This window comes from Cavia porcellus, unplaced genomic scaffold, assembly GCF_034190915.1.
Source record: "Cavia porcellus strain 051 isolate PalLab524CR breed Dunkin Hartley unplaced genomic scaffold, mCavPor4.1 scaffold_6, whole genome shotgun sequence".
Taxonomy (NCBI): domain Eukaryota; kingdom Metazoa; phylum Chordata; class Mammalia; order Rodentia; family Caviidae; genus Cavia; species Cavia porcellus.
Genome location: NW_026947489.1, coordinates 10,466,471 through 10,480,049, shown reverse-complemented (window position 1 = coordinate 10,480,049; position 13,579 = coordinate 10,466,471). Strand labels below are relative to the sequence as shown.

Genomic DNA, 13,579 nt, shown 5'->3' with positions numbered 1-13,579 from the left:
GGAGCACTGGCTATCACTGGGAAGGTGAGTTATCTAGGTGTCTGGTGCACACCTGAAATCCCAGCACTCTGGAAAGCTGAGTCAGGCTGGAAGAGCGAATGTGCAATCCCAGCGTGGGTCACTTAGTGACTTATCGAGGCTCTGTCTCAAACTAAAACATAAAAGGCCTGGGATGTAGCTCCATGCAAAGGGTCTGAATGCAATCATGAGTCACCAAGTAAATAAATAAATGCCTGGGTGGGGAGAAATAAAGATGAATTATGGGGCCGTAAGGGGAGAGAGCAGCAGCCCAGCTGCAGTGAGCTCACAGGGAGGAGCTAAGGGGATGCACACCCCTCTCTCCCCACCTCCACAGCCCAGCCTGTGTGGTTCTCAGGCAGAGGACAAGGACACTGATCTGGGCAGTCTCTGGGGCTCAGAGCAAGGCTGAGAAGCAGGCAGAGAAAAGCTGCGGGGGACAAACACAGGTGCCAAGCCAGCACCTTCACCTCTCAGGCTTGCGACAGACTCATTGTCCCCTGCATGCTTGAGTGTCCCATGTCAAGCATGAGATGGTGAGAGCACAGCCATTCAAGCGACTGTCAGTGGGGCAGGCCACATACATTGTAGGTTATTCACACAGCAACTGAACTTCTTCCATATATTTTAACCTGATTACATTTTAAAAAAATACATCACTGAGCAGAAAAGAACAACTTGCAAGTGGATGCAGACACCATGGAGCCAACAATTGTCAACATATTTTCTGAGGCAGAAGGATGCCCTTAATTCTGAACAAAATCCTCCCTGGTTCTCTAAAGGATGCAGAAAGTGGGTGGAGGGGCCTGGAGCCCACCTGCTGCTCCCCCTGGCAGCCCCCAAACAAGCTCCATGGAACAGGAACGCTCCAGGTGATACACAGAGAGCCACAGCATCACACTGAGGCCTCTGTAAAGAGGGTGTGCAAGGCTGTCAACAGGACTGGTGATTAGATTGCACCGTCTCACCAAACAACCACTGCTAACGGTTTTGGAACAATGCTTGCTGGCTAAGAGAATGCAAATGCCCCTGTGACATGTGTCTAACAGCATTTAAGGACTAGGAATTACAGCAAACAGAATTACAAGAGGACTCTCCTGGGTTTTTGCAGGAGCCCACATAATGGGCCCCACTGGGGAATCCTGCAGCTTGGCCACACTTGCTTTTCTACCTTGTAATTTTTTTTTATCTCCCCCAGGGTGTGGGTTTCCCCTCATACCCTTTGTTATTTTCAATATCTTATTGTTATATGCTTATCAACTGTCATCTTGGATTCAGGGAAGAATGTTTAATGTCTCCAGATCTTTTGGGCTGCCAGCCATGTTGGATTGCATCAAAAAATCTATTAATACTCCACACTGAACAAGGTCATTAATTGAAAAACCTCACATATAAAGCCTCAACCCCTGCCACGATACAGAGCAGCTGTTCTTTCCTGGTGTCTGGGGTGCATTTCTGGGGGAAACCACTGATTTCTCAGTGCCAATCAGCTGTCAATAATCATGGCTGGAGCAAGAGCTGGAAGAGTCTTATCTAACTGGGCCCATCCCCTTGGACTTGTAAAAATATGCAATATGTCTTAAGAAGAAAGTTTGATGATTAGCAAAAAAAAAACCAAAGAAGACTCCTATTTATGCAGGCAGAGCCCACTGTATAAATGCTATCTGAAACCCTGGGAGAGGTCTGAATGTGGGAGACACCTCTTGAAGACAAGATAAGATTCAGGGGGAGGAACTCCCCCAAATGATTACGGGATCACCATGGTTAAGAGATTGTCGACACAAATAGAAAAGCTCTCCTGCACCAAAGCGAAGAGTAAGTATCCAAGCAGCCCAAGGTACATCAGGGGACTTAAAACCAAGCACATTTACCCTGGAGATGAAAGCACTCATTGTGAAGCAACAGAGGTTTCAAGGTAGCAGAGTAGCCAGGATCTCTGTGTAAAGCTGAAAGCCAGCGCGGGATGGTGGGGGGCTGTGGAAAGAAGGGAACCACGTCTCACGAAGCATATTACAGATGCCAGCTTACTCCATCTCAGAACGGCCTCTGGGAGTGACAGGCAGCCCACTCACAGGTCTGGAAACAAAGCCTCGATCTCAGTGGCAGCTTAGCGGGAGACGGGAGAGCCACACAGAGGTCCTCAGGTCCAAACTGCAGGCTCTTCTAGTCTGACACTTGGAGGCTGAGCAAGCAGAAGTTACAGAAAGATGATTTGCTTATCGATGTAATGAGGAAGTCTCTGAGGGTCAGAGGAAGAGGGTGCTAAATATTTGGCTCTGCCTAGAAAGGGAGCGGGTCTCCAGACAGAGAGTGAGATACCAGTAAGTGACACCTGAGTAGCTTCTGAGTGCTTTGGGGGAAAGTTAAACAGAAGGTTAAACAGAATGGACCCACTGGAGGATGGAGCAGACACTCAGGGGCCTCCCACCAGGACTCTGCTCCTTTGCTCTGCTTCCCGAGTTGTGCCTTTAGCCAACAGAGGCGCATTTGTCGCTGTGAGGCAGGAGCTGGCTGGGTGTGTTTTCTAACTTGCCCTCTGAGCCTTGCCAAAGCTGGCTGCTCCCCTTCGGCTAGGAGATGCTGCTCTTTTGCAATCCAGGGAGTCACGTTGCAGCCCAAGGTCACCCCTGCTTTCCTCTGTCCAGTAGGGAAGCCTTCCCTGGAGCAGCTGGAGAGCCCTGGGGAAGGGAAACAGAGCTGGGAATCCTGGGGGTGGGGGTTGGAGTCTATTAGACAAGAAGGAGAAATCGGTGGGGGGGGAGGGCAGGGGACGGGGCAGAGAGCACTGGAAACCAAGAGCCCTGGACCGAGCCTGTTTCTTTTAATAGTCAGAGAAAGTCCCCAGCAGCAGGCAGTCCTCCAGATGGCAATTTTAGCTCCTCCAGAGGCCTGCTCTTTAGGAGGCTTAGCACCAAAATAGAAATGCCCAGGCTTCTCTTTCCTAGGTTTCGTTGCAAGTACGAGTTTTCTTAAAACTTAACTAGCTTTTTAAACGCAGGTAATTTTCAGAAACCTTAAAATCTCAAGTAAGAATAAACAACTCAAATAAAGAAACTGCCTTCTTTCTGTTTCTGTGTGTCACCTTCTGTTCCTCCCGTTTCTGGTCTGATCACTTAGAACTCATCACTACGAACAGTTTCCTGCACACTGACATGTGTGCCAAAGACACGCACGTCCACGTAGAGGGTCACAACCTGCGCCGCCCTCAGGTTTCACACCCATGACCCGCCGGGCCCCTAGTCACAGTGGACAGACAGGTACCCTGCGTTTCTTTAGTAATGACGGACCCTGAGAAGTATTTTTAGATGGCTATCGGTTCTTTGGCTTCTCCTCTGTAAACTGCCTATTCCTGTCTTTTGTCCAAATCTCTATTGCGTTATCTCTTTCACTGAGATGTTATAGGAACTCTCCTAATATCTACTTTTGTTCTGTGATATCCTATTACAGAGCACTTTCATTTTCACACTATCATATTTATCACTCTTCCTTCCTCTTCCTTTTCTCTCTTCTTTGTTGTGTATCTTAATCTATCTCCATCTATACATCTAATGTTCACACAATGTCAGTAACTGGCTACATCTGTATAGAGAGGACTGTGGACCTTGTGGCTCATGGTTTTGCATTTTTCTGGATGGCTTAACTTTTAAAAATTAAGGGCCTGTATCATTTTTATAATAGGCAGTTTTTATTCAGAAAGAAACAGTAACCTTCTCCTTTAGGACACCTAGGTTTATGTTGGTCTTGGAAATTCTTCTGTAGTGAATGCAATAATAATTGTATTCTATCATCTTTTCTAATTTTAAACAAAAGCCGTTTTTGGAGATTTTAAACTGAAAACAGGATTCGTCTCATGACTTGTAACAAATGAACTGCACATTTCAGCAAACACAAACAGCCGGCCAGGCGAGCTGCTGCAGGCTGAGCGCTAGGTACCTGCCAGGAACCACTTGAGAGCGTCAAGCACGCAATGACCCTGGGCCAGGCCTGGCCGGTCATGTGGCCACAACAAGAAGAACTCAATGTAGAGTTCAGATTTCCTGACCCCAAAGCCTTTTGTACGCCAACTGGTAAGTTCAGTGCTGTGATTAGATTTTACAAATCAACATTCCCTGTATTTGAAAACTACTGACAAGCAAAACTACTGAAAAACAAAAAGAGAAATAAGCAATTCAAGCGTCAAGAGATGCAGAAGAGCAAAGCAAATTTAGACCCAGCGCTTAGACCCCTTGGAAACGCATACCCAGAAACACGCTCTCGCTCCCACAAGTGAAATCCTGTGCTTTTTCTCTTGGATAGAAAAATAAGCTTTTCATTGTCAAAGTCTGCCAATGAAGAGGAGCCTGGGAAGCAGTCACAGGTGCCCAGTTTACTCCTGGATGGGCACAAGGGCGGGTGGATGGAGAGGCCTCCCTGGCTGGGCTGCAGGACTCCCCTCGGTTTCCCCCTTGGAGTGGTTCGTTTCTGCAGTGCTGTGGAACTTTCCTGTGTTCTATAAGAAATAAAAGATCTTTTCTCTCCCAGTGTTTCTCTCACTCCAAAGGAATGAAGAGCGGAAAAACCAGCAGGGAAGATAACAAAACCTCTTTGTGTATACGTAATACATGGCCCTTAGACGCAGGTCCCCTTGGAGAGCTGTGGCTCCCCTGTACCTTTCTGCATCTTGGGAAACTCTCCTAAGGAAAAGGGAGCATTGGTAAATGTTTTATGACCAGTAAATAAAAACAGCAGTTTTTATGCTGGCAGCAGGCCCAGTGGTTCACCAAACACTTTCCACTTTCCATTCTCAAACTATGATCAGGTCTATGAATAGAATGTCTTTGGAAGTTTCTTCTCTTCTTACCTAAAGAGACTAACAGACTTGCCTATGAGCAAAACCTGTAAACAGAGAATCAACCCAACCCAGATTTTCTGACTCCAAACCCAATGTTATTTTCATTGCAGCTAGATCTTCTTAATCAAAGGATTCACTTAAAACACCCTCTAATTTGGGGCTGGGGATTTAGCTCAGCGGCATAAGCGCCTGCCTTGCAAGCAGGCCGTCGTGAGTTCGATCCTTGGTACCGATAAAAACGAAAAAGACCAAAAAAAAAAAAAAAAAAAAAAAACACCCTCTAATCTTTATTGGCCCCAATAACAAAAGGAAGTGTCACTCATCAAACTTTACAAGAATTATAAAACTGAACGCTGTAAGCGGAATACAAGGAAATCTTTCTAATTTAAACTCAAAATACAAATGCAACAACAAAAAAGATTGAAAACATTAAGAAAACTATTTGGCAAAGAAAGCACTAATTATATAAACAAGGTTACAGAATATAAGATGAACATAAAAAAATCATTTGCTTTCTATATACTAGCAATGAACGCTCAGTAAAGAAAGTTAGGAAAACATTTTCATAAATAACATCAAAAAGGACAAATACTTAAAGAATGAACTTACCAAATAAGTGTATAACTTACAGTTTAAAACTTACAAAACATGGTTAAAATAGAAAAGAAGACTTAAATAAAGAGATATATCTCATTTATGGATTGAAAGAGTTAATATTGTTAAAATGTCAATATTCCCAAATCAAAATAGAGATTAAGTGTTCAATCTCAGTTGTTTTTGTTGATGTTTTTGTCCTGGCAGAAAATGGCAAGCTAATCCTAAAATTCATATGAAAATTAAGGGATTCTGAAGAATCAAAACAATCTTGACGAAAAGAATTAAATTATCCTTTTATTCACACATACTGGTTTTGACATATAACCAAACAATAGGACATGGTACATTGTGATACTGGCAGAAGGACAGACACACAGACCACTGAAACAGGACTGAGTCTAGAAATAAATCTTTGCATTTATGGTCAATTGAATTGTACAAAGATAACACATGGTCCTGGAACAATCGGATAACCATATGTAAAAAAATGGAATCGGACCACATACAAAAATCAACTCAAAATCGTGGTTGTGTATGTTTGTTTTCCTAGCATTCTAGCAGGCTGAGGCAGGGGGGTCACGCGGTCAAGCCCCACCTGGGTAACTTAGTGACTGAAGATTTCAGTAAAAAAGGTTTTGGGATGTAGCTCAGAGTCAAGGCCCTGGGTTCATTCTCTAACACCAAAAACCAACCAAACACCTCAAAGAAGAACACACAATTGCAAGAGCTAAACATTATGAAACTCTTAGAAAGAAATACAGATGTAAGCCTTCATGAACACTACTGGATCATGATTTCTTAGACATAAAGGCAAAAGCACAAACTAAAAGTGAAAAAAGCAGACACAAACCTGACTTAAAGCTAAACTTTTTGTGTGTGCTTCAAAGGAAACTATCAAGAAAGTAAAAAGATGGATGGAAGAAAACATTTACAAATCATGAATCTGATCATCATCTGTCATCCAGAATATATAAACAATCCATATGTGAACAATAAGAACACAGTCCTTTTAAAAATGGGCAAAAAATTTAAAATAACATTTACCTGAAAAAGACAAATGACCAATAAGCACAAGAAGAAGCACAATTAGTCATTAAAGAAACTGAAATTGAAAAACCACAATGAGACACCACCTCACACTCACTAGAATGGCTAAAATAAAGCCAGTTTTAAATTTTTTTTTTAGAATGGCTAAAATAAAAAAAAGACATAAGATGTGTTGCTGAGGATGTAAAGAGGTTGGAGCCTTTTCTGTTACTTTCTCTTGTGGTTGAGACAAAATACCCTGACACTCAAAATTCAGGAAGGATTTATTTAGCTCACAGTTTGTGAAGGTTTCAGTCGATAATCAGCTGGCTCCAAAGCAGGGTGACACCGCACAGGGCAACACTTCAAGGCAGCAGAAGACAGCAAAAGCAGCAAGAACAAACCGAGTAGGGGGAGTTTTCCTCCCTGTATTGTAAGCAGGTTAGGACCCTCAGGTGGGTGTGGCACTCTCACCATCTGGGGGCCCTCCTGGTGCACAGGCTGAGGCTGTTTACAAATTAAGGACCCTGGCCCCCTGCTGAATCACTTAAACTTCTGACCTCAATTTGACACAGTGAACAACATCCTAGAGCAAGACAGTACAGAACTGCTGAGAAGTTATAATCTTCTACATTTCTCAAGTAGATACAATGTATCAACCATAACAACCCTCATGCCCTTCTGGTAAGCGTACAGTATAGAGTTACCATACAGCTCCGCAATTCCATTTGCAGTCTTAAATCCAAGAGAAACGAGTTAAGTATATCCATATAAAAATGTGTCTACAAATGTTCATAGCAGCATTGTTTGTCCTGGCCCCTACAATGTGGGCATGCATCAGTAATGAATGGATAAACCAATACGGCCTATCTATATGATGAAATACTAGTCAGTCTCTAAAGGAATGGAGTATTCAGACTCAGTAACTATGGGTGAATCATTATGCTACGTTACGCCAAATAAATGGATACAAATGCATTATGCTGCATGACCCCATTTATATGAAATATCTAGGCTTAGATATCTGACATGGCTGCAAAAGTTTATAAATATTATACAGTAAAACCACTGAATTATATACTTTGTAAAGTTGAATGCTATGATATATAAATGATCTCAAGACACTATAAATAAAATAAAAAACAAAAGACAACTTAGGTAAAAATATTTGCTATATATAATAGAGAAAGGGTTAAGATACATGTGTATAAGGAACTTTTAACAGTTAAGGAAAACTTGATTTTACAAATCTCATTTAAAAGTTAGCAAATGATATGAATAATTCAAAAAGAAGATAATTCACAAAAAATATTATAACAACTTAAATAAATGAAGAGATATTCCTCCATTCTTAAAAATAGAAATGCAAATTAAAACTACGCTGAGATGTCAGTTTCCACCCATCCGATCAGAGCCATCTCAAAAGCCTGACAATACACTTTGTTGGCACAGGTTGTGCAAAACCAGCATTTTCACACACTGCTCGTGGAAATGCACTTGGAACAAGCCCAGTGCAATGGAAATTTGACTCTATAATACAATTAGCGATAAGACAAAAATATTCATGAGTTTTGGAAGGAGACAAAATTACAAAGAATACTCCATTTGACTTAGTAGCCCTGTGTGTAGCAGTTTACTCAGAAGCTGCAACTCAACAATATGAAAATCGTTGCAAAGTACTGACCTATCTAAATTTCCAAATGTAGGAAATTATTTTAAAAAATCAAAATCCATGTATTAAAATATATTCTTGTTCATCTGTACGAATAAATGAGGATGATTTTTATGAATTGCTATAAAGTAAATTCCAAATATAACATTAAACTAAAAAAAAAGCAAATGAATAAACAAATCAATAACTTGGTATAAACAGAGGCTATTCTTTTTATTTATTTATTTATTTGGTACCGGGAACCTAACTCAAGACTTGCACTTGTGTTTATGCCACTGAGCTACATCCCCAGCCCAACAGAGGCTACCCTAACAACAGAATGTCAGCGGATAAATGTAGATGAAATGGCAGAATGGAAAAATCATTATTTTACAAATCTCAAGGTTAAGATTGTTTCAAGAAAGAGTGATCAACAGGTGCTAAACCTAGGAAAAATTTTTGGTGAGAAGCACAATATTTATATGGTTTTAAAATATCTCTCAATACAATGCATATTCCATAGAATGACCCAGATCTAGTCATAAGAAAACATCAGACAAGCCCCAGCTGAGGAATAGTCTACAAAACAGCTGGCCAGTATTCTTCAAAACTTTTAATATAATTAAAAACAAAGACTGGACGATAAACGGAAGGAAACCGGACTCATGACAACTCAGTGCAACACCGCATCCCGGACTAGGTCTTACAGTGGAAGGGAAAATACTGTCCTAAAGGACGGACTTGGGGTCATCAATAAAATGGAATAAGAAATGGACCAACGTTAAACTTCCTAAATAAACCTCCTGACTGCATTCCGGTTGCATACGAGAATGACCTTCTTTTTATAAAGCATACATTAAAGAGTTCAGGGATGATGGGACATGATCTATGCAACATACTATCATGAGAGTAAAATGTAAATAATTTTAGTGTCTTGTAAACAAGGAAGACAAATGAAGCAAAATACTTTAACATGGTGAATCTGGGCCTGATGGTCAAGAGGTATTACCAAACTCATTTCTCATTCCCGAAGAGCTAAGGAATCCTAAGCTCCTCCATTCCTAACCCTGCCATTCTCAAAGACCATGTTTATAGGGGAATCTTTTGACTGATTCCTGGTTTTAGACATTTCTTGGTCTAATCCAGTGTTTCCTAAACTGTGGTCTGAGTGAAACCAATGTTTCACGGACTTATTAGTTATTATTCTCTCTCAATTCAAAATCCACATTGGCATCTCTAAGGCACCATCAAATCACATGGAATTATTTAATTTTTATATCTTAATATTGTTCAGCTATAAACACTTTTTCTACGTAGATTTATAAATTCTGCTAACAGGCTGGGAGTCTACATGCTTTGGGAAATGCATCTCTAAACCGAGCTCACACTATTTGAACGCATTCTGTTGATGCTGGTCTTACAAGCCACCTTTCATTCGAGGGCATTCTCTCAGGGCTAATGGCTCTTGCTGGATGTGACTAAGCATATTATCACTTAATGTCTTTCTCTGAGATTTAGAAACTGGAAGAAAAAAAGGTAGAGCCCAGCCTTTGCAGGTAGATACTACTATGGCGGACACTTATCATTGTATATTTGTCAACATTCATACAATGTCTAGCATCAGCATGAACCCTGACGTACACTACGGAGTTGGGAGACAGCAATGCGTCACTGTGGGTTTGTTGATGTAACAAAACACCACCCTAATGACAGGATAATCAAAACCCTTTGGCAGAAGCCAGTATGAATTAAGAATTATAAAATATATCCCTCCTCCTAGAAATTTGTAGAAATTCACTTTGGCAAAAATTTTGGGTAAGTATATTTAGCATTATTGACACTGACAAAAAATTGTAGGGCTGGGCATTAGCTCAGTGGCAAAAGCACCCGCCTGGCAAGTGCAAGATAGTGAGTTTGATCCCTGGTGCCACCTGCCAGTGTTCTACACCAAGAAATGGTGCCATCAGCCACTCACAGTGACCTAAATCGGGACTCTGGGGTAACCCTGGAGTCCTCACCTGCTTTACCCTCTATCTCCTACCTCCACCCCCCGACCTCGGTCCGACATTTCTACACCCCCCCCCCACTTATCTCTGAGATCTGTCCGCACCTCTCTATTCTCACTGAAACCTCCTGAATGTAGACAGCAGCATCCCCACCTGGACTGCTGTGGTCATTTCTGGCTTATTTCTTCATCCCTGGAGCCACTTTTCAGGCCCCAGGGCGAGCACATCAATCTCCCTGCCGGCTCCTCCACCTTCCCACAGCCCAGGCCTGGCATCGTACAATGTCTGTTTTTATATCATTTTCAGTTTGTTCCATACTGGGCTCGTCTTCACCTCTCAGCACTTTTTGAAACAAATATCTACATTTATTATTTTAGCTTCCTTGCATCTCATTCTCTACACAATCTTTCTGTCCTCATCATTGCCCCAGGGACCAATGAAAGCAAAAAAGAAAGACTGGAAAGAGAGAAGTTCCTAAAAACCCAGCTGGGGCACCACGTGTCAGGCCCGTGGTGCTGATCACATTATAAACAGTAAGTTACTTATCCCAACAATAAATCTCAGTATTTTTCTTCCCAGCAAATTGTTCTATTTTTGCTTCGCCTTTGCCTTCACTTAGCCATGAATCCTGAAGTCCTAAAGATTCTATCATGGATCAGAAGTTTTCTTCTTCTCTCCACCCATCAATCGTCCTCTTCCGGAGCATCACAGTCTCCCACCACCACCGCCAAGCGCGCGTCTTCCTGAGCTTCAGTCCACATGATCTACCTGCCTTGCTGCAGCTTTTGGTATGCGAAGAGCATCTCAGACTCATCTTCAAAGACAGACTGCATCACCTCTCCACCGCCCTCTGTAAATGTCACAAACACCCAGACACCCTGGACAGAAACCCAGCAGTCATCGTCGGGTCTCCTCTCCGTCCCCTGTCACATCCGGTCCATTGCCATGTCCTATCAGTTCTGCTGTCCCAATCTTTCTCCAGGTTCCCTACTTCTCTTCAGGCCCAGAGTCTTCCTTCTGCGTTCAGCCACCATCATTTCTGCCTCTGCTACTAAAGCAGCCCCTGACTCGATTTCTCCATTTTCAATCTTGGCCCGACCCCCAATCCAGGCTCTGCACATCATTCAAGGAAAAGTTACTAAAAGATAACAGTTGCAAATCTAGAATATCCCTCATTACTTCCTAGTACTAGACCTTTATAATTCCCGTCTTTCTTATCTATAAACTGGAAATAGTGTATGCCTCAGAGTAGAAGTGATGATTAGGACATGATCCTGAGAGAGAGAAAGCTGTCCAGCACACTGTGAGTGTGAGTATAAACTGTCAGAGAAATTTTAAAAGACACAGCAGTAACTTATTCTCAGCACCGTGTCATTATATGTCATTTGAAATAACAGGAATGTATGAGTCTATATTTTAAATTCTTGGAAACTAAAAAAGTGCATTTAGCAGATGATATGAAACAGATATCAAATTTCCTACGGTGGTTAATTTTCTGCGCCGACTTGATTAGGTTATGATGCTCAGTGGTTCAGTCAAATATCAGTCTAGAAGCTACTGTGGCTGTCTTTTGTACATGTGATTAATATTTATGATCAGTGGAATCTGAGTAAAGGAGATTACCCTCATTCAAAACAGTAGAATGTATCTAATCAGTTGAAGACCTAAAAAAGCAAAAAGCCCCTGAGATTTCCTGGAGACGAAATTCAGCTCAAGAATGCTTTTTTTTTTTCTTTGAGACAGAGTCTCACTATGCAATTCAGGCTGGCCTTGAGCTCACTTTGTAACCCAGGCTGGTCTGAACTCACAACAATCCTTCTGCCTCAGCCTCCTGAGTGCTGGGATTACAGGCATGAGCCACCATGCCCGGCTAGCTCAAGAATCTTATGGCAAAAAGAAAAAAAGAATAATAGCTAATAGATTCAACTCTTTAGTGGCTTCAAATCTAGGTTTTAGAGTATAGTTTAAAAAGAGTGAGACAGCTGGATGTGGTGATGCAGTCCTGTAATCTCAGCACTTGGGAGGCTGAGGCAGGAGGATTACCGTGAGTTCAAAACCATCCTGGGCTACACAGTGAGATCAAGGCCAGCCTGAACTGCACAGTGAGACCATGTCTCAGAAAGACTAAATAAGTAAATAAAAGAAAGAGCAAGATGGCTTGGTAACACAAGCTCTAAATTAATAAATAAATACTAAAAGATAAAGAAACTTCACCAGGTAAATAATGCACACAATGCACGACAGCCTACCTTTAAGGAGCCCCAGGCTGTGCAGAGAATGTGCCAGGGTGGTGTCAGGGGACCGATGTCCAGCACTCCTGCTAGGGCCTCTGATAAGAAAGTCCCACCGCCCGCTGACCTTAGGCCAAGAGTTCTGCTCACCCTGGGCCCTGTCTCAGCTTCTGGGCCCCCATCTGTTTGTGACAAGTATTAGGTCTAGCAAAGCCTTGGTGACAGCGATGGCCCCTTACCTGTTGGAAGTGGTTGGTGGCTGTGCTGTGGGACCCCAGGGCTTGCTCCGCGGCTGCCAGTCCCCTGAGCACGGACACATACTCAGGACTTTCTTCCCCTTTGCTGATCTCTGTGTATCTCAGTGCTTCTCGGTAGAGGGGCAGAGCTTCTTGTGACTTCTTTTGACCATGATATACCCTAAAAAAAATCAAAGGGATCATTTTATAATTAAAGTGAAACACGGAGCATGCAGGTGGCTGGAAACTGGGATTTGATAGTTTGGTCCTGGTGGCCAGACGGTTTCCTGGCCAGCTAAACTTCTCCCCCAAGGGGCAGCAGGGCCTGGTGTCCTGAGAGTGGGCTCTGGAAGGACCAAGTACGGTTCCCCATCACAAGGAGTACGGCCTTCAACCCACACTGCAGTTTCTTCATCTGTAACTTAGGTAAGATAACATCATCCATTTCATGGGGTTATTTATTCATTCATTTATTTATTTATTTTTGTACCAGGAATTGAACTCATGACCTCGTGCTTGCCAGGCAAGTGCTATAGCCCCTGTCCCTGCCTTGTTTTGTTCTGACACAAGGTCTCACTATGTAGTCCAGGCTAGCCTTGAACTCACTATGTATAGCCTAGACTGGCCTCAAAGTTGAGGCAGCTCTCCTGATTCAGCCTCCTGAGTCCTGAGATTACAGGCACACTCTACCACATCTGGCCTCATTGTATTATAAAGACCAAATTAGTTAATATTCATAGACATACTTAACAATCTCTAACACAGTAAGCGCTACATAGGGATTGGTTTAAAAAACACAAAATAATCACAAAGGAGGCTGAGATGCTAATAATTAATCTTTGAGAGATTCCAGAAAATCTCCAGGACACATAAGGATGTGAAGGACTCTCCTTAACTGTTGGAGAAATATACTATTGGCATAAGCTTCTCTGTATCAAAATTATATATACATAGTACATATACACGTATAGTTCCGCTAATGT

General features: G+C 42.3%; 1 protein-coding gene across 7 annotated transcripts in view; it reads right to left on the bottom strand.

Annotated features, from left to right (window-relative positions):
• Positions 1 to 13,579, bottom strand: part of Ttc23 (tetratricopeptide repeat domain 23) — an 85,425-nt gene that overhangs the window by 33,010 nt on the left and 38,836 nt on the right. For all 7 annotated transcript variants that reach the window (XM_063249953.1, XM_063249951.1, XM_063249952.1 and 4 more), the window contains exon 6: positions 12,600 to 12,777. In XM_063249953.1, the coding sequence (XP_063106023.1) occupies positions 12,600 to 12,777 (178 nt within the window). The remainder of the gene's footprint in view (positions 1 to 12,599; positions 12,778 to 13,579) is intronic.